General features: G+C 44.7%; 3 protein-coding genes across 4 annotated transcripts in view; 1 reads left to right on the top strand and 2 right to left on the bottom strand.

Annotated features, from left to right (window-relative positions):
- Positions 1-5907, bottom strand: part of LOC104934706 (transient receptor potential channel pyrexia) — a 10866-nt gene extending 4959 nt beyond the window's left edge. The window contains exons 1-9 of one of the 2 annotated variants that reach the window (XM_027275498.1): positions 3931-5907; positions 3618-3747; positions 3397-3548; positions 2999-3085; positions 2737-2887; positions 2406-2567; positions 1779-1888; positions 1576-1687; positions 1242-1270 (exon numbers count right to left, since the gene is read on the bottom strand). In XM_027275498.1, the coding sequence (XP_027131299.1) occupies positions 1242-1270; positions 1576-1687; positions 1779-1888; positions 2406-2567; positions 2737-2887; positions 2999-3085; positions 3397-3548; positions 3618-3747; positions 3931-4017 (1020 nt within the window). In that variant the 5' untranslated portion in view covers positions 4018-5907. The remainder of the gene's footprint in view (positions 1-1241; positions 1271-1575; positions 1688-1778; positions 1889-2405; positions 2568-2736; positions 2888-2998; positions 3086-3396; positions 3549-3617; positions 3748-3930) is intronic. The other variant, XM_027275499.1, reaches the window with a different exon arrangement.
- An 83-nt stretch (positions 5908-5990) lies between these two features.
- Positions 5991-12797, bottom strand: prkn (parkin RBR E3 ubiquitin protein ligase). The gene is given in 12 exon segments (XM_027275506.1): positions 5991-6248; positions 6396-6513; positions 6598-6828; positions 6972-7033; positions 7188-7330; positions 9954-10014; positions 10017-10102; positions 10192-10238; positions 10321-10435; positions 10564-10745; positions 10875-11038; positions 12628-12797. Coding segments are annotated over 12 exon segments (1320 nt in total). The 5' UTR covers positions 12635-12797; the 3' UTR covers positions 5991-6144.
- On the top strand, positions 12768-20413 carry LOC104934696 (uncharacterized). Its single transcript, XM_027275481.1, has 6 exons — positions 12768-12772; positions 12864-12999; positions 13687-13849; positions 13946-14304; positions 14422-14650; positions 19861-20413. Exons 1-6 carry the CDS (start codon positions 12768-12770, stop codon positions 19980-19982), a joined length of 1014 nt encoding a protein of 337 aa, XP_027131282.1. The 3' UTR covers positions 19983-20413.
- The last annotated feature ends 410 nt before the right edge of the window (positions 20414-20823 follow it).

Here is a 20823-nt window from a genome sequence, read left to right as displayed (position 1 = left end):
TGCTGTACACTGTATGCTGTATAATGTACACTGTTCACTGTATACTGTACACTGTATGCTGTACACTGTATACTGTATACTGTACACTGTATACTGTTACTGGATACTGTACACTGTACACTACACACTGTTACTGTATACTGTACACTGTACACTGTTCACTGTACACTGTATGCTGTACACTGTTCACTGTATACTGTTCACTGTATACTGTACACTGTACACTGTATGCTGTATAATGTACACTGTTCACTGTATACTGTACACTGTATGCTGTACATTGTACACTGTATACTGTATACTGTACACTGTATGCTGTACACTGTTCACTGTACACTGTATACTGTTCACTGTATACTGTACACTGTTCACTGTATACTGTATACTGTATACTGTACACTGTATACTGTTCACTGTACACTGTATATTACTGTATACTGTACACTGTACACTGTATACTGTACACTGTTCACTGTACACTGTACACTGTATACTGTACACTCTATACTGTTCACTGTACACTGTTCACTGTATATTACTGTATACTGTACACTGTTCACTGTATACTGTACACTGTATGCTGTACACTGTATACTGTACACTGTTCACTGTATACTGTATGACTGGTTACTGTATGCTGTACACTGTATGCTGTACACTGTTCACTGTATACTGTACACTGTATACTGTTCACTGTACACTGTACACTGTTCACTGTATACTACTGTATACTGTACACTGTACACTGTATGCTGTACACTGTATACTGTACACTGTTCACTGTATACTGTACGACCGGTTACTGTAATGCTGTACACTGTATACTGTACACTGTTCACTGTATACTGTACACTGTACACTGTACACTGTTACTGTATACTGTACACTGTTCACTGTATACTGTACACTGTTCACTGTATACTGTACGACTGTTTACTGTATGTTTTACACCGTATACTGTACACTGTTCACTGTACGACTGTTCACTGTATGTTGTACACTGTATACTGTACACTGTTCACTGTATACTGTTCACTGTACACTGTATACTGGGCACTGTGCACTGTATACTGTGCACTGTAGACTGTATACTGTGCACTGTATACTGTACACTGTACACCATATACTGCGCACTGTACACTGTATACTGTGCACTGTATACTGTACACTGTGCACTGCGCACTGTATACTGCACACATTGTTCATGGTATTATCAGTCAGGTTCTGATTCTGGAACTTACTGGAGATGTTGGCTCATTGACGACTGCTTCTACAAAACACAACAGACAGACGGGTAGTCAGACAGACAGGTAGTCAGACAGACATGTCAGTGAGTGAGACAGTAGTGTGTCAGTGGTAGTACTGTGAGTATGACAGCAGTGGTACAAACAGTACTCTGGTAGAAATACAGTAGTATTGTAATATTGTCATTAAGGGGCTCTCAGAGTGAAAATAAAGATGGCTCTGTTTCAGGTAGTAGTACTGTAGTAAACCTGCACTAGTACTGCAGTAAACCTCCAATAGTGCTGTAGTAAACCTGCAGAAGTACTGCAGTAGCAGTAGTAGCAGCGTTACCTTGCAGAGGGGTCTTTGGTAAGCATAGTTCTGGTTCCAGTAGGTTCAGGTAGTAGTACTGCTGTCGGGTCACTTTGTCGGTCACATGGAACTGACCGAGTGCAAGCCGGGCCTGACCACAACACAAAACCATATTCATCAACACCAGGACTGATTGGACCAATCACAGCTGTGTTATCAGTCAGTAGGCAGGACATTGTTACCACTGGACTCATCTGGCCAATCAGAGCAGTCATACAGAGCTGTCCATCAGAGTCCTTGATCCCTGCCTTTGCCCCGAGCTCCAACAGCAGCTGAGCAGCTTCACTGCGCTCTGAAAACAACAAACAGTGGTGTGTCAGTAGTGATGTCAGTGGTGATGTCAGTGGTGATGTCAGTACTGACTCAATACTGATCTCAGTGGTGATGTCAGTACTGACTCAGTAGTGATGTCAGTGGTGATGTCAGTGGTGGTGTCAGTGGTGATGTCAGTGGTGGTGTCAGTGGTGGTGTCAGTGGTGATGTCAGTGGTGATGTCAGTAGTGATGTCAGTGTGGTGTCAGTGGTGGTGTCAGTGGTGGTGTCAGTGGTGATGTCAGTGTGATGTCAGTGGTGGTGTCAGTGGTGGTGTCAGTGGTGATGTCAGTGGTGATGTCAGTAGTGATGTCAGTGTGATGTCAGTAGTGGTGTCAGTAGTGGTGTCAGTGTGATATCAATAGTGGTGTCAGTGGTGATGTCAGTGTGATATCAGTAGTGGTGTCAGTGTGATATCAGTAGTGGTGTCAGTGTGATATCAGTAGTGGTGTCAGTAGTGGTGTCAGTAGTGGTGTCAGTGGTGGTGTCAGTAGTACCCAGGTTGGCTGCCAGCTGCAGTGGAGTTCTGTGTTTGTAGTCTTTGGAGCTGATGGAGGCTCCAGCCTTCAGCAGCAGTCTGATGGAGCCGACAGCGTCGTTCTTGGCAGCGTAGTGAAGTGGAGTCTGTTGGTCCAGAAGAGTCCGAGCCTCTGGATCCGCTGTGGACAACAGACACAATGAATCAGGATCTTCATTCATCTCAGGATCTGAACAGAAACCTTCAGGAACATGTCCCATCTCTACAGAAACACTGAGTATGAGAGCAGCTGTGGACTGAGTCTGGATCAGAACCACAACATGTCAGACTCTCCTGAACTCCACAAAGACCTTTTCGGTTCAGCAGGAACTGGACCATGTCCTGGTAGTCCAGTGCTGAGGCCACATGAAGTGCTGTTACGCCAAACTGGTCCGGCTGGTTGAGGTCTGATCCTCGGTCCAGAAAGAACCGCATCACATCCACACTCCACGCCCTGGAGATCTGAACACACACACACACACACACACACACACACACACACACACACACACACACACACAGGTCAGTACTGGACAGGGTCAGTCCTGGACAGTGTGTAGAATAGATGTGGACCTCGTGCAGGATGGTCTGTCCGTATCTGTCTGAGCTGTTTGGATCAGCACCATGTGAGATCACCTGATCCAGAAACTGAAGGTCCACCTGCAAAACACACAAACATGTTGACCACAATGAACCGGTCCAAACTGTGAATCTGTGAACTGGTCAGTGTTACCTGGTCTTTGCTACCTGGTCCGTTTTACCTGGTCAGTTTTACCTAGCCTTTGCTACCTGGTTAATGTTACCTGGTCAATGTTACCTGGCCTTTGCTACCTGGTTAATGTTACCTGGTCAATGTTACCTGGTCAATGTTACCTGGCCTTTGCTACCTGGTCAATGTTACCTGGTCAATGTTACCTGGCCTTTGCTACCTGGTCAGTTTTACCTGGTCTTTGTTACCAGGTCTGTGTTACCTGGTCTGTGTCCTGGTTGGTAGCAGCCAGCTGTCTGAAGTGGTTCAGTAGTTTCTGGTTCAGGTGTTGTTCATTTGGTGTGTCGGGTTCATCTCGGTGTTCTTCGTCTTGTTTGTCTTCCTCACACAGACCGCTGTACTTCAGGTGAACGTCTGAAAATAAATCATTAACATTAAAAACCTGCTGAGCAGACTGAACACCTGGACAGGACTCTGTGCTACCTGCCGTTCTTCTTTTCTGCTTCCAGCGGCCACCTGAGTACGACGCCCACTGAGTTGCAGCCTTTACCACTGCCAACACTGAGGACCTGGACCTCTGAGGACACCTGGACTCCTGAGAACATGCGGACCACTGAAGACAGACAGGACAATGATGGAAAGTAACTAAGTACATTTACTCACGTCATTCTCAAGTTTCTCTTTCCTTAGGAATCATTTTATTTTGAAAAACATTTCCTGTTCTCATGAGTGAAGCTTCACTGGGCTGGGACTGCCAAGGGAACAAACCCTGGACCTGGTTCTGGCTCAGACTCACCTGGATCATGTTTGTGCTTCCTGTCATCTCTAGCTCCAGTCCAGGATTCTGTAGCCCTGTCAGTCCTGTCCGGGTCCCCCTCTTCATCCTGGTTCTCTTGAGCCTCTGTCCGCCACGTCAGAACTCTGGACCTCCTCACTTAAAAGCCTCCTGAAATCTGTTAGACCTCCTGAAACCGGAGCTGATCTGATCCGCAGCTCATGTTTTTGAGGTTCAGCTGCTCAAAACAAAACCATAAAGTCAGCTGATAGCCGCCGCCCTGCTCAAAGGTTAATGGGCTGTCTTATCAGTGGGTTGAGTCAAGATCCAGGACTCAAACAGAGGGAATGACATCAGAACATAAATATGTCATGTGTGATGTGATGTGATGGATTCAGACTTTCAGACCCCATGGCGGATCTTTTGACGTATCTCCAGTTGAAAAACTCTCCCAGCACGTCTGCAGTTTGGGACATGACCAGGATATATGGGTGTGATATGAGGGGTTAGCATGTTCTCTCTGGGTTCTCTCTGAGTTCACTGGTGAGGTGTGAATGGTTGTTTGTCTCTGTGATGAACTGCTGACCTGTTGCCCAACACATGAGCCTGATAAGTACAAGCTGTTATGGAGGATTAACTTTTCTTCATATGTTTGAGTTTCTAACCAGGTGCTCCTCATTGCACACGTCCTCCCAGGAGTCCTGCAACATGACCATGTTCATGTCCGCCTACCATCACTGCTCTACCTGCAGATCTGAGTTTTGTAGATTCATGGACAAATATGATATTTTTATCTATTAGAAACTGATCTGATGAACTGAACTGATGAAAGTGTAATCAGTCATCCAGGAGAAGGGAGATCAGAGTATTTATCCTCAGCGTCTATCCGGGCAAAACATAGCTTTTCAGGCAGCTGTGGCTCAGTGGTATAGTGGGTCGTCCAATAACCCTAACATTGGCTATTCGATCCCCGCTGTGAGTCACTGACAGCTGGTGGGGTGGCTGTCCACCTCCTTACCATGGCCGAGGTGCCCTTGAGCAAGGCACCGTACTCTGCTCCCCGGGAGCTGTGAATTGATTCCCACAGCTCCAGTGTATATGGCATCTGTCACTATGTGTGTGTTCTGACAGGGATAAATATGGAGAAATAATTTTGTGTGTACAACATAATTAATAAAGTGTCAACTTAACTTATCGTAGACTTGGTCATTGTTCTAATTGGTTCATATACCTCCCCACCGGTCAGTCAGAACTGAAGAAGCTTCTTGGATGAGAGGCAAAATGTCTTCATGAATCCACAACCAAGTCCAGTTGCCCCAGATTGAACCTTCTTGAAAAAAGTAGCTGCAGGTATCAGCAGAAATCTGTCCTGAGGAGACTGCAATCATTTTTTAGCTATTTAGAAACATTTAAATAACTCGTACAGATAAACCAGGCCATGATCTGACCCCCTTCGAAAGCTCATGTCTTAATTGTTGATGTACAGCTCTTCATAGATCTGATGCTTATTACCAATGAAATTAGCTTCAGTAATCTGAAAGTTGATTTTTATTTCAAGTCTTCATCCAGTTTGATCCAGAGAAGTGTTGTGGGGTGTCGAGTAGACACAAACAGAGGCTTCAGCCTAGATATCAGATTTTACATTTGGAGGTTTAAGGCATCCTGTTGACTGAGACCACTGTGAAGTTTGGAGTTTCTAAAAGTAATATCTGAAACAGGTCATCTGGTAATGTGGATACTTTTCATGTGACTATCTATCTTACAATAGTTAGCATCAAACAGACTCTGCAGAGAAAAGGGGAATGAATGTATACTGAAGTATTTGATATCTTCTTTAGACCTCTTGAATCTACTCTGAAGCTTCACACTTTGTGTCCACAGCCTCAGTTTTCTCCTGAATAAAAAACAAATCTGGAGGTCAGACTCTTTCAATATCTTCTAAATTTCCTCTTTAGTTTTACTCCTCTGATGTCGCCATCCTCTCTGATGAGCTGTGCTGTTCGATATTAATGTCCAATCATAAAGGACCGTCAGATGTGAGTTAGCCTTAGCTGATAGTTTGTAAAGTTTCAATCAGATGATTTCTTTGAATATTTTTATTGCTCAGCATCTGAAACCACATCTCCCACAATCCTGTGTTTACACATGACATCACAGTCATAAAGGTAATTGATTATTGTTTGATTATCAGTGTTCAGCGGGACAAGCAGGTTCGAATCCTCGACTCGTGCCGCGTTACCCAAACCAGTGGTCCCCCATACAGTCTCTGTTCCAGGTGACTCCACAGATCCAGCACCACTCTGCCTTGCACATGGGACAGAGCATGTGCATGCAGCCACCTGCAGGGGGCGACAAACACAACATCAAGTCCCTGAAGTCATTGAGTAGATGATCAGCGTCATTAGACTTTAAGGATGAATGTGCAACCTGTAGTGGTTCAAACCAGTCCAGGCCGGTCCAAACAGGAACCTGTTGGTGGTTCTCACCATTTCTCTCCACAGGAACTGAACACTGGGGGCAGCGTTTGGTTGACTCCTGCAGGAGGAGCAGAGAGGCTTGATCCCACCTCCCTCTGAGGGATGCCTCCTCGTCCACCACGAACCCCTGAAGAAATGAGAGGAGGAATTTATCAATCATCAGCTGATCTGTTCATTGGTCAGTCAGCTGTTCATTGATTGGTTGGCTCACCTGTGCAGCTTCTGCAGTGGGCGGAGCCTGATCACTGTGACACGCCCCCTCATGGTATCCCTCCCTACAGTCTTTGCAGAAGACGAAGCCACAGCCAAGCTGTCGGTCACACTCCACCCTCCTGCTGCCATCAGGTGGGACAAGCCCCGCCCCACAGCCAGGTGAGGGACACATCAGTCCGCCAATTGTCAGCAGACACTCCTCTGCGGCGTACTGCAGGTACCGCCCATACTGAGACATTTTAATGAGTGACATCATCACAAGTCGAGTGTATGCCGAGAACTGCAACCATGTTCAAGTCATCCATACACAGACAGATATATTCACAGGTAGATACATACCTGTGTATATACCTGTATGAAGGTTACACTCACTTGTTCGTCTCCTAGAATCCTGAAATGATGTAACTCTTTGATGAGAGAATCAACACAGCCAGCTGGAGACAGAAATAATCACTTTTATAGATTATACCTGATTGATTGATTGATCACCTGTGAAGTAGCCAAATGATAACATTGCAGGCTTCAGACAGTACAGATGCAGGACCTGATGAACAGATCTGAACTGCAGTGACATCACACTGTACTCACCAGCACACGGCAGTGAGTAGCCAATCACAGGATGGTGAACAAACTGTCGCTCATTTAGTCGAGTCTGACAGTAACGATGGAAACAATCGAGACAGATCACATGACGCTCCGAACACTGGAAGACTACGACCACGTCCCTGAGAGAGAGAGAGTGTGCGTTACATGACGTAACATGTGTTACTGTGTGCGTTACATGACGTAACGTGTGTTACTGTGTGCGTTACATGACGTAACGTGTGTTACTGTGTGCGTTACATGACGTAACGTGTGTTACTGTGTGCGTTACATGACGTAACGTGTGTTACTGTGTGCGTTACATGACGTAACGTGTGTTACTGTGTGCGTTACATGACGTAACGTGTGTTACTGTGTGCGTTACATGACGTAACGTGTGTTACTGTGTGCGTTACATGACGTAACGTGTGTTACTGTGTGCGTTACATGACGTAACGTGTGTTACTGTGTGCGTTACATGACGTAACGTGTGTTACTGTGTGCGTTACATGACGTAACGTGTGTTACTGTGTGCGTTACATGACGTAACGTGTGTTACTGTGTGCGTTACATGACGTAACGTGTGTTACTGTGTGCGTTACATGACGTAACGTGTGTTACTGTGTGCGTTACATGACGTAACGTGTGTTACTGTGTGCGTTACATGACGTAACGTGTGTTACTGTGTGCGTTACATGACGTAACGTGTGTTACTGTGTGCGTTACATGACGTAACGTGTGTTACTGTGTGCGTTACATGACGTAACGTGTGTTACTGTGTGCGTTACATGACGTAACGTGTGTTACTGTGTGCGTTACATGACGTAACGTGTGTTACTGTGTGCGTTACATGACGTAACGTGTGTTACTGTGTGCGTTACATGACGTAACATGTGTTACTGTGTGCGTTACATGACGTAACATGTGTTACTGTGTGCGTTACATGACGTAACATGTGTTACTGTGTGCGTTACATGACGTAACATGTGTTACTGTGTGCGTTACATGATGTAACGTGTGTTACTGTGTGCGTTACATGACGTAACATGTGTTACTGTGTGCGTTACATGATGTTACATGTGTGTTACTGTGTGCGTTACGTGATGTAACGTGTGCGTTACATGACGTAACATGTGTTACTGTGTGCGTTACATGACGTAACATGTGTTACTGTGTGCGTAACATGATGTAACATGTGTGTTACTGTGTGCGTTACATGATGTAACGTGTGCGTTACATGACGTAACGTGTGTTACTGTGTGCGTTACATGACGTAACGTGTGCGTTACATGACGTAACGTGTGTTACTGTGTGCGTTTACATGATGTAAACATGATGTGTGTGACTGTTGTGGAGTTAACATTAAATTAACAGTGTGTTGGTGTGCGTTACTGATGTTCATGGTGTTAACTGTGTGGTTACAGAGTAACATTGTTACGGTGTGCGTTACAATGAATGTACAATGTGTGTTTTACTGTGTGCGTTACAGAATGTACAGTGTGTTTACGTGGGGCGTTACATGACGTAACATGTTGTTACTGTGTGCGTTACAGACGTAACATGTGTGTTACTGTGGTGCGTACATGCTGTAACATGTGGTTACTGTGTGCGTTACATGACGTAACATGTGTTGTTTACTGTGTGCGTTCATGAACGTTACGTGTGTGGGGGGGTGGTTACGGTGTGCGTTACATGACGTAACATGTGTTACTGGGTGCGTTACATGACGTTACATGTTGTGTACTGTGTCCGTTACATGAGGTAAACATGTGTTACGGTGTGCATTACATGATGTAACATGTGTGTTACTGTGTGGGTTACATGATGTAACGTGTGTTACTGTGTGCATTACATGATGTAACGTGGTTTTACTGTGTGCATTACATGATAACGTGTGTTTACTGTGGTGCTTACATGAGTAACGGGTGTGTTACTGTGTGCGTTACATGATGTACGTGTGTTGACCTGAATGTCATGTGTGTTACTGTGTGCGTTACATGATGTTGTGTGTTACTTGTTGGTTACATATGTACGTGTGTACGGTGTGGTACACGACGTAACGTGTGTTACTGTGTGTTTACACGACTAACATGTGTGTTACTTGTGTGTGTTACACGACTAACATGTGTGTTACTGTGGTGGTACACGACGTAACATGTGTGTTACTGTGTGTGTTACACGACGTAACATGTGTGTTACTGTGTGTGTTACATGACGTAACGTGTGTTACTGTGTGCGTTACATGACGTAACATGTGTGTTACTGTGTGCGTTACACGACGTAACATGTGTGTTACTGTGTGTGTTACACGACGTAACATGTGTGTTACTGTGTGTGTTACACGACGTAACATGTGTGTTACTGTGTGTGTTACACGACGTAACATGTGTGTTACTGTGTGTGTTACACGACTAACATTGTGTGTACTGTGTGGGACAGCGTAACATGTGTTACTGTGTTTGTTACAACGACGTAACATGTGTGTTTTGACTGTGGTGCGTTTACACTAATTAACATGTGTGTGTGTAAGGTGTGCGTTACATGTATTTCTTTTGACCATGGTGTTTGGTGACTGGTTACAGTGTCTTGGTACTGTGTGTGTTACATGATGTAACGGTGTGTCCGTGCTCGCTAGGTTATTACATGGTACAGGTTGTGAGCCTGCTGTTGTGCACATGAGTGTAGGACAAGGTGGTTTACGGGTGTGGGTACATGGGTAACGTGTGCGTTACATGATGTAAAAGGGTGTTTACTGTGTGTGTTACATGACGGTCAGGGAAGGCGATACAGGGGACGTCTCTGCGGTTGGTCATAATGAGGTCGAGGGCCACAGAGTGGTCTCATCTGAGGTCGGATGGGACGCACACTCCAGTAGAACTCCTGCACACACACAGTTAGAAAACGGCATTTCCCACAATGCCCTGGATGACTGACGTACCACACACCATATTAAAAGTAGGATGTCCATCCCTTACCGCTTCATTTCCTTGACAACCACTGATTGACACACACCATGGTACGACCTCGAAGGAGAACGTCATCCCAACAGAGAGGACCCTGACAGAGAGTCATCATCATTTTACAGAGTAGCCAAATGATTTTATAGAGAGCCAAATGTTGCAAAATACTGCGTTCTAACCCTGCTGAGTGTCAGCGTCGCTGTCCTGCACCTCCTGCAGCGAACTCTCAGTTTTCCTGGTTGCACCGAGCTGCAGCTCTTACAGTGAACAAAGAAAGTATGCGGGTACGCACACCTGTACACACCAGTACACACAGTCAGAGTACACCTGACACACAAAACACACAGTCAGAGTGTCAGAGTACTGACACTGTGGAGACCTCCTCTTACTTTCAGAGGTGCAGCCTGAGCCTCCTCTGTCACCTCTTCACCTCCTCCTGTTCTTCTCCATCACCCTTCCTCCATCCACTCCCCTTCAGGATCACAGCCAGTCCGGAGGAGGTGGAGGGGAGGCGCGAGGAGCTGAGGTCCAGCCTGGTCAGCCGGCCCTGCTCCTCCGTCCTCCTTAGAGCCTCTCTCCTGCAGGAGGAGCAGACAGGAGGAACCTGATGGCGGGAGGACAACATGAATGGTATCGCCCGGGAGGTACACAGCTCTGAGAGGAGGACAGAGGAGGACAGAGGTAAGTTTGGACTAGATCTGGTCTGGTCTGGTCTGGTCTGGTCTGGACTCACCTGCAGTGTGGCAGTGCTCCTCAGCTCCCTCCCAGCGAACAGAACCCTCAGGTTCTCAGGTCGGACTCCCTGCTGACTCCCCACCACCTCCTTTAGCTCAGCCACACTCGACTCCTCCTGCAGCTCCACGGCCACACCTGGGCCCAGGTTATACCGCACGAACACTGAGGCAAACAGACCAATGACAGTGGATCCTCTTAGTAGAACCAATGCAATGGATCTCTTTAGTAGAACCAATGACAGTGGATCTCTTTAGTAGAAGCAATGACAGAACTCTTTAGTAGAACCAATGACAGTGGATCTCTTTAGTAGAACCAATGACAATGGATCTCTTTAGTAGAAGCAATGACAGAACTATTTAGTAGAACCAATGACGGTGGATCTCTTTAGTAAAACCAATGACAGTGGAACTCTTTAGTAGAACCAATGACAATGGATCTCTTTAGTAGAAGCAATGACAGAACTATTTAGTAGAACCAATGACGGTGGATCTCTTTAGTAAAACCAATGACAGTGGAACTCTTTAGTAGAACCAATGACAGTGGATCTCTTTAGTAGAAGCAATGACAGAACTATTTAGTAGAACCAATGACAGTGGAACTCTTTAGTAGAACCAATGACAATTGAACTCTTTAGTAGAACCAATGACAATGGATCTCTTTAGTAGAAGCAATGACAGAACTATTTAGTAGAACCAATGACAGAACTCTTTAGTAGAACCAATGAAGAATCTCCTTTAGTAGAACCAATGACGGTGGATCTCTTTAGTAGAACCAATGACAGAACTCTTTAGTAAAGACAGTCAAGAACCAATGACGGTGGATCTCTTTAGTAGAACCAATGACAGATCTCTTTAGTAGAACCAATGACGGTGGATCTCTTTAGTAGAACCAATGACAGAACTCTTTAGTAGAACCAATGACAGATCTCTTTAGTAGAACCAATGACGGTGGATCTCTTTAGTAGAACCAATGACAGATCTCTTTAGTAGAACCAATGACGGTGGATCTCTTTAGTAGAACCAATGACAGAACTCTTTAGTAGAACCAATGACAGATCTCTTTAGTAGAACCAATGACGGTGGATCTCTTTAGTAGAACCAATGACAGATCTCTTTAGTAGAACCAATGACGGTGGATCTCTTTAGTAGAACCAATGACAGATCTCTTTAGTAGAACCAATGACGGTGGATCTCTTTAGTAGACAAGACAGAACTCTTTAGTAAACCAATGACAGATCTCTTTAGTAGAACCAATGACGGTGGATCTCTTTAGTAGAACCAATGACAGATCTCTTTAGTAGAACCAATGACAGTGGATCTCTTTAGTAGAACCAATGACGGTGGATCTCTTTAGTAGAACCAATGACGGTGGATCTCTTTAGTAGAACCAATGATAGTGGATCTCTTTAGTAGAACCAATGACAGTGGATCTCTTTAGTATAACCAATGACAGAACTATTTAATAGAACCAATGACGGTGGATCTCTTTAGTAAAACCAATGACAATGGAACTCTTTAGTAGAACCAATGACAGTGGATCTCTTTAGTAGAACCAATGACAGTGGATCTCTTTAGTAGAACCAATGAGGGTGGATCTCTTTAGTAGAACCAATGACGGTGGATCTCTTTAGTAAAACCAATGACAGTGGAACTCTTTAGTAGAACCAATGACAGTGGATCCTTTAGTAGAACCAAGGAGGGTGGATCTCTTTAGTAGAACCAATGAGGGTGGACTCTTTAGTATAACTCACCCGATCATCAGTCACTTCGTCCTTCAGCCTCCATGCATGTTTACAATCTGCCGGCCGCGGTGCACTCTGGATAATGTAGTCTTACGTGCGCACAAACATTCCAGGCATCCCTCTCTAGAACTACAGCACAGTCACGCAGAGATGACGTGTGGGGCCGCGCCGGAAGTTGTAGTATTTATGAATTTTAATAAACTTGTTTTGCTCTTGTTGTTTTTCTTCTTCTTTGTGTGGTCTGAGCGGCTGCTGGCGGGAAAAGAACCGGAGCATCAGCGGCTTTCCTCCCGTCAGTGTCCCGGTCTGTGCTCCTCATGACGGACGGACAGGACAGCAGCGTCCTGCAGCGGCGGAACACACAGGCGACACCGGGCCGACGGTGAGCAGAGCCGCGTCAAAGCATCCGGCAGCCCGGCGGTCAGACATCATGTCCGACTGTGACATGGCTGTTGGCTGTGTCTGCATGCAGGACAGACAGATGTTACACAAGACGATGCATGGCTGTGTCTGCATGCAGGACAGACAGATGTTACACAAGACGATGCATGACTGTGTCTGCATGCTGCAGATGTTGTTTTCTGTGTATATGATGAATATATTGGAGTAATCCGACAGTTACATATAGATCTATGGTGTGTGTGTATATACAGTGTGTAGTACAGTCAGTGTGTGTTACTGTGTGTGTTCAACTGATCGTTTGTTTTTATGATTTCTTTGACTTGAGTTTAAAACATGAAACACTTTATTTAATTTAATATGAGCTGACAGTGAACAATCAAACATGAATGACTAATGAACACCTGAAGAACGTTGAATTTCTTTGACCTGCTGCGGTTCAGATCATCAAAATAATTATTAAAACATAAACAAACATTTAAAATAATAAACTGTTTGTGCAGTTTGACAGTCTGACCTGTGAGGGGCGCTGTAGGATGACCCTGAGTCAGACAGTCAGACTCAGTAACCATGGCAACACGTGAAGGACACATACAGCCAATCACAATCGTTCATTTTGCTGATGAAGGTCAGGTGTATTGTGTCTGACTCCACCCCCTCCCTCCTGCAGGTGGTGAAGGTGGAGTCAGATGTCTCAGGTGTGTCGGGGTCTGTCCTGACGGCGTCACAGAATACGGAGCTTCACTTCCTGCGTTCGCGGGTTCGAGAGCTGGAGAGAGAGAAGGCGGAGCTGTCGGCAGAGAACCAGAGACTGAAGAACATGCTGGTCCATGGTGAGATCACCTGGTGCACCTGTTTACAGGTGACGGATCAGCTTTCAGAGTTCACTGATCTGATTCGTTTTGTAACACTCTGACTACATTTCCCAGAAATCCCTGGGCTCCTGTCCACCATGTGGCAGACGTTGGGCCAGGCCAAGAGTCATCAGTCTGTCTCCATGGCGACGGGTAGTTACGCTCCATATACGCATCACCACCACTCGACCAATCAGGACGAGGACCTCAGCCCCCAGGTGTCCTTCCAGCAGCTCCAGGACGAGCTGAGCGGGGACATGTTGGACTCCTGGGGCCCACTGGGCTCCGAGGACGAGGAGGTGCCAGGAGGAGCAGACCTAGGCCTGGGGAGCCACATGGGGGAGGAAGCGCCGCTCTGCAGCCAGACCGACATGGAGGAGCTGAGGAGGAGCTGCTCTGAGAGCCACTGTACTGCTGGACTGGTTAACGGACACGTGAGACCACATCTGATCCGGTTTACACTCTGATCTGTTTTAATCTGATCCGGTTTAATCTGATCCGGGTTACACTGTCTGATTCAGTTTACACTGTGGTCTGTTTCGTCTGTCCAGGTGAGCCAGGTGGAGGTGTATCCAGGCTCTGGTGTTCTCTGTGAAGTCCGCTCGTGGCAGGCAGCCAATCAGGCGCAGTCTCCCACAGCGATGGCACGGACTCTGCTGATGGGTGTGTTTGATATGAACACACTGATGAACAGTAACCTGCGAGGAGGACGGAGCCGGCGACCCGCCTTCCACCCACAGCGCAGCGCACTTGACCCACACAAGATCAACGCTATCTTCAGTAGGTTTAAAATTCAGCGAAATGTTCCTCTCATGTTCCTCTCATGTTCCTCTAATGTTCCTCTAATATTCCTCTAATGTTCCTCTAATATTCCTCTAATATTCCTCTAATGTTCCTCTAATGTTCCTCTCATGTTCCTTTAATGTTTTTCTCATGTTCGTCTCATGTCCCTCTCATGTTCCTTTAATGTTCCTCTAATGTTCCTCTCATGTTCCTCTAATGTTCCTCTCATGTTCCTCTCATGTTCCTTTAATGTTCCTTTAATGTTCCTCTAATGTTTCCCTCATATTCCTCTAATGTTCCTCTTATGTTCCTCTCATGTTTCCCTCATGTTCCTTTAATGTTCCTCTAATGTTTCCCTCATGTTCCTCTCATGTTCCTCTCATGTTCCTCTCGCGTTCCTCTAATGTTCCTCTTATGTTCCTCTCATGTTACTCTTATGTTCCTCTAATGTTTCCCTCGTGTTCCTCTAATGTTCCTCTAATGTTTCCCTCATGTCCCTCTCATGTCCCTCTCATGTTCTTCTAATGTTCCTCTAATGTTTCCTTCATGTCCCTCTCATGTCCCTCTCATGTTCTTCTAATGTTCCTCTAATGTTTCCCTCATGTCCCTCTCATGTTCTTCTAATGTTCCTCTAATGTTTCCCTCATGTTCCTCTCATGTTCCTCTACCTCTATACCAATGTAAATCAAACACTAAGATGGAAAAGTTACAAGCTTTGAAAACTACAAAAACAGCATCAAACAGAACTTCCAGCGGTGTGCCCATGGTGACAAGGTGAAGAGAACAGCAGCACTGATGCTCTTCATTCTACTATGCCAGCTTTCTGTTTGCAGATACTGACAGTACTGACCTGTTGGGAGCTGCACACAACTCTCACTGCACTGTCTCAATTGTGACTGCACAAACAAGTTGCCACGTAGCTGTAGATGAGTCCGATCGTAATCAGCTGGCAAGTCTTACTACAGCTGATCAGAGGAACTTTGCTTATCTAGAAAAAACTTGACATACTGAAAAAACTGACTGCAATTTTGGAATCAGCATAAAAATCTAACTTAACAGAATTTTTTTTCAAATAGTTCCCCAGTGTAATTGGACACCTTTCTGTGGACACCTGGTCTGATTAGGAGAGACGGCATCCATCCCACTTCGGAAGTAGAAATATGGCCAAGTTTATTGGCTGACCAAAACCATGTCGACAACCCAGAGTTGAGACCAGGAAGCAGAGCTGCAGTCTTACACGCTTCTCTGCGCCTCCGTTAGAGCAGCTGCCCACCCAGTCCTTTAGTATAGAGACTGTGTCTGTCCCCGTCCACCCAGTCCTTTAGTATAGAGACTGTGTCTGTCCCCGTCCACCCAGTCCTTTAGTATAGAGACTGTGTCTGTTCCCCGGTCACCCAGTCCTTTAGTATAGGAGGAGACTGTGTCTGTCCTCCGTCCAACCTACATTATTAAAGATACAAACAAACAGAAGAGAGTTCATCAAAAACTTAATACAAATAAATAACATCTCCAACAGTCCAAAATAAGAGAATTAATGTGGACTATTGAATATCAGGTCTTTGTCCATCTAAAGCTGTCCTAGTCAATGAATTAATACCTGAGTCAGGCACACTCAAAAATTTCTTTAGAAATTTTTCTAGTTTATATATGCTTCCTCAGGGAACTAATTATGGAATCAATTCTATCAAGTTTCATTGCTATAGGTGACGACACCCAATTATATTATGGATCAAGCCTATGAACAATCAGTTAACTAAACCCCAAACATGCCTTAAGGATATAAAAGGTATGGATGACCTACAACTTATTCTGATGTTAAATGCAGACAAACTGAAGGCTTGCTATGTAATTGACCCAAACACCTCAGAAACTCCTTCATCTGACAGCCTTAGTTCACTTCACGATGGTGATCACCCTGGCCTCCCGCTCCACTGTACAGAATCTCTGGTACGTCTGTTTTTGATCAGGATCTGTGCCCCCTCCTTTTCCTACCACCTTCCTTCCCTTTGTCAACATTTCCCTTTACACTTCCCATACAAAATTTTCGATATGGACTGTCATTCTTCCACTTACGTTACATTGCGACTTAAAATCAGACGCTTCGTGCTCTCTCTCGTTTCCGCGGTGATTCCCCAGCGCAGTATCCCACATAATCTTATTGTTGATGACTTCTCACTAAACTCAGTCTCATATGCCATTTACTTGTCATCCTAAGGTGGACTAATCCCTTGTACCTCTTTGTTATCACTGGCTGCTTTCCCAATAACTCGCTCTTAGTTGACTTTGCAGTTACTATTAATCGAATGGTCCTTGCTGCACGTGTTCTTTTCCTTCTCCCCTTGACCACGACCACGATCACCTAGAGATACATCTCTCCCATTCTGGCTTCCTTGCATTGGCTCCCTGTTATTATCTAGCATAGAATTTAACATCTTCCCTTCACTCCAAAGCTCTTCATGGTCCGGTCACCATCTATATCTAAATATAGAGCTCATAAACCTTACTACCCCTCTAGAACACTGCGCTCTCAGGGACGCTTGCTTCCTTGTTGGTCCTTGTTTTGGTTCTATTTGTGGTTCCTATTAGTCCTCCATAAAGTAGATTTGGGAGCCAACGGTCTTTCAGCTACAGGCTTCCTCTTCTGTGTGACACAAACTTACCATTCTGGTTCAGGAGGCAGACACGGTCAACACCTTTAAGAGTTTTTTTTAGACTGATTAGGACTTTCCTCTTTAAGAGCTTATAAGTTTAGTGCTGGCTAGGTTCATCCCTTAGTAATGCTGCCATAGGATTGACTGCCGTTAGGACTTGACGTTTCCACTACACATATACTACTGTCATCTATTACTACCATATTGCTACTGTATCATTATCTTATGGTATCATTCATTGTTAATTCATTGTCATTTTATCACGTATCATTGTCATTTATCTTTTGTAATCATTGATTTATCAGCTATTGTAATCAATATCATTATTGCTAATTCCATTGTCATTTTATCATCATTGTAATTCCTTGTCATTTATCAGTCATTGTTATTCATGTGTCATTTTATCTTCATTGCTAATTCATTGTCATTTTTATCAGTCATTGTCTTTCATTGTCCTTTATCAGTCATGTAATTCATTGTCATTTTATCAGTATTGTAATTCATGTATAGTCATTTTTATCATGTCATTTTATTACTTTGTACATATGTATTGTGGTTGATTTGTTCTTGTACACGTGTACTTACCATTCATTGCACGTCTGTACCGTCCTGGGAGATGGTCATCCTTCTCCCTCTGTTGGCTTCTTCTGACGGTTTTTTCCCACCTTTTTTTTCCCTTTGTTTACAAGGTTTTTGTGATTGGCACAAGTCACTTCTTTCCTACTGTCGAATTTCCGACTCGTCTAAGGAAGAGGGTTGTCATCTCCCTGTACCCGATTGAATTAAAAGCCTCAGAGTAGGAAAATGACTTGTGACCTTTGGGAGCCCACCTGTCACATACTTACTCTGTTGACGATTCTCGTTACCCCATGCATAACTTGACCATCTCTGCTTCCTGATTTGATTTCTCTGCGCTCTATCCATGGCCCATTCTTTCCTCTCTTCCCAAACAAAAGGAGTCACTAGTCATCGGGCCTCAGGATCCCATATTATAACACTCTTTCCATATACATGTCTGAAGATCCCGTCCTAGCCGTCCCGAGAGCCTCTCTATTTCGAGACCCTTCGATTCCCTGTATGGACAACCAAACAGTCTTCTCCTACCTCACACGAACCTCTAGTCCTCCAATGAGAACACAGCGCACAGAACAGTCTGGAGCCTCTGGACCAATGAGCATTTGTCGACAGTTTATTTATTTAATCTCTGTTCCAGTTTCAAATCAAAGACTCAAAACGACACTAAGAGACTCAAAACAATTATGGAGACTTCAAATGACTACAACTACAAAGAGATTAAAATGATAACGACACTACCATAACTACCGACTACACAGAGACTCAAAAACAAAGATTCAGAGCATCGTGCTTGTTTTTTGTTTAATTTTTTTATTGATTTATATTTTTTTGTTATTTATGTTGCATGTTGTAACATCACATGAGTTAATGTAAATTTTATGTAAATGACATCATCAATTAACACTAATAAAAGTCATTGTGGAACGTCATGTTTCCGCTCTCCTGTGTGAACTATCCACTTCAGAAACACACCATTTGAATATGAATAGCAGACTGTCGCGGCGGCCGGGTGGAAAGCGGAAATAACCGGCACAACGACCACATGCCCTCAAAACTCTCTCTCCTCCTCTTCCTCCCCTCCTCCGTCCTGGAACTTCCTGGACTTTAACCGAAGACAATCTGTGATTCTTTGGTCCTGAAAGAGGCTCTGAGGTCTCACTGAGACTGCCAAGGACCAAGAACAAAGATCTCCAGGATGGGGGGGCAACTGGAGGTCTGGACTAAGTCCAGTCATCACTGCAACAGATCCAGACCTCCTAAAGACTGGAGGAGGTAAAAACCTGGACCAGGGTTCAACTGTTGCCATGTTGTCCACTTGACTCCTCAGCAATCAGACTGATTCTGAGAGCAGCGGAGGAGCTCCTCTTTCATTAACTTCTCTGTTTGATTTGTAGAGGTCTGCCTCCTCATTAGACGGCTCAGTCCAAGACCAGGGCAAGACCAGCCGGGACCTTTCCCAGGGACCTCCTCATCCATCACACACAGCAGTACATTTAATACTGCAGTACAGTACACACATTGAGGCCACTGCCTGACCTGTACTGAGCCTGTGCATCATTGTAATTCATTGTCATTTTATCAGTCATTGTAATTCATTGTCATTTTATCATTCATTGTAATTCATTGTCATTTTATCAGTCATTGTAATTCATTGTCATTTTATCAGTCATTGTAATTCATTGTCATTTTATCACTCATTGTAATTGTACAATATGTTTGTGTTGATTTGTTCTGTACACTGACATCTATTGCACGTCTGTCCGTCCTGGGAGAGGGATCCCTCCTCTGTGGCTCTTCCTGAGGTTTCTTCCACCTTTTTTCCCTGTTAAAGGTTTTTGTGGGCAAGTTTTTCCTCACTGGAACCGAGGGTCTAAGGACAGAGGGTGTCACTCCCTGTACAGATTGTAAAGCCTCAGAGGAAAATGGACTTTGTGACTTTGTGGCTGTACAAATAAAATCTGATTTGATTTGATTTCTCAGACGCTATCCTGGCTCGGTTTCCTCTCGCCAAAAAAGGAGTCATCGGCTCAGGAATAAACTCCAAACTGTCTGAGATCCGTTTCCGCTCCCGGAGAGCCAATCGAGACCCTCGATTCCTCTGATGGACAACCAAACAGCTTCTCCTACCTCACACGAAAACCTCTAGTCCTCCAATGAGAACACAGCGCACAGAACAGTCTGGAGCCTCTGGACCAATGAGCATTTGTCGACAGTTTAATTTAAATCTCTGTTCCAGTTTCAAATACAAAGACTCAAAACGACACTAAGAGACTCAAAACAATTATGGAGACTTCAAATGACTACAACTACAAAGAGACTTAAAATGAACATAACGACTACATACGACTACACAGAGACTCAAAACAAAGATTCAGAGCATCGTGCTTGTTTTTGTTTAATTTTTTTATTGATTTTATATTTTTTGTATTTTATGTTGACATGTTGTAACATCACATGAGTTCATGTAAATTTTATGTAAATGACATCATCAATTAACACTAATAAAAGTCATGTGGAACGTCATGTTTCCGCCTCTCCTGTGTGTGAACTATCCGTTCAGAAACACCATTTGAATATGAATCAGCTGTCGCCGGGCGGAAAATACCCGGCACAACGACACATGCCTCAACACTCTCTCCTCCTCTTCCTCCCCTCCTCCCGTCCTGGACTTCCTGGACTTTAACGAAGACAATCTGTGATTCTTTGGTCCTGAAAGAGGCTCTGAGATCTCACTGAGACTGCCAAGGACCAAGACAAAGACTCCAGGAGGGGGGGCAACATGGAGGTCTGGACTAAGTCCAGTCATCATGCAACAGATCCAGACCTCCTAAAAGACTGGAGGAGGTAAAACCTGGACCAGGGTCAACTGTTGTCATGTTGTCCACTTGAATCCTCAGACATCAGACTGATCTGAGAGCAGCAGGAGGAGCTCCTCCTTTCATT

This window comes from Larimichthys crocea, unplaced genomic scaffold (assembly GCF_000972845.2).
Source record: "Larimichthys crocea isolate SSNF unplaced genomic scaffold, L_crocea_2.0 scaffold143, whole genome shotgun sequence".
Classification (NCBI taxonomy): domain Eukaryota; kingdom Metazoa; phylum Chordata; class Actinopteri; family Sciaenidae; genus Larimichthys; species Larimichthys crocea.
This window is presented reverse-complemented; position numbering and strand designations above follow the sequence as displayed.

What these genes read in the sequence shown, in the direction of transcription:
- LOC104934696 (XM_027275481.1), top strand. An exon ending in GAAGAACATGCTGGTCCATG is followed by an intron (nt 13,850 to 13,945) that starts GTGAGATCACCT and finishes TACATTTCCCAG; the next exon opens with AAATCCCTGGGCTCCTGTCC. An exon ending in CAAGATCAACGCTATCTTCA is followed by an intron (nt 14,651 to 19,860) that starts GTAGGTTTAAAA and finishes TTGATTTCTCAG; the next exon opens with ACGCTATCCTGGCTCGGTTT.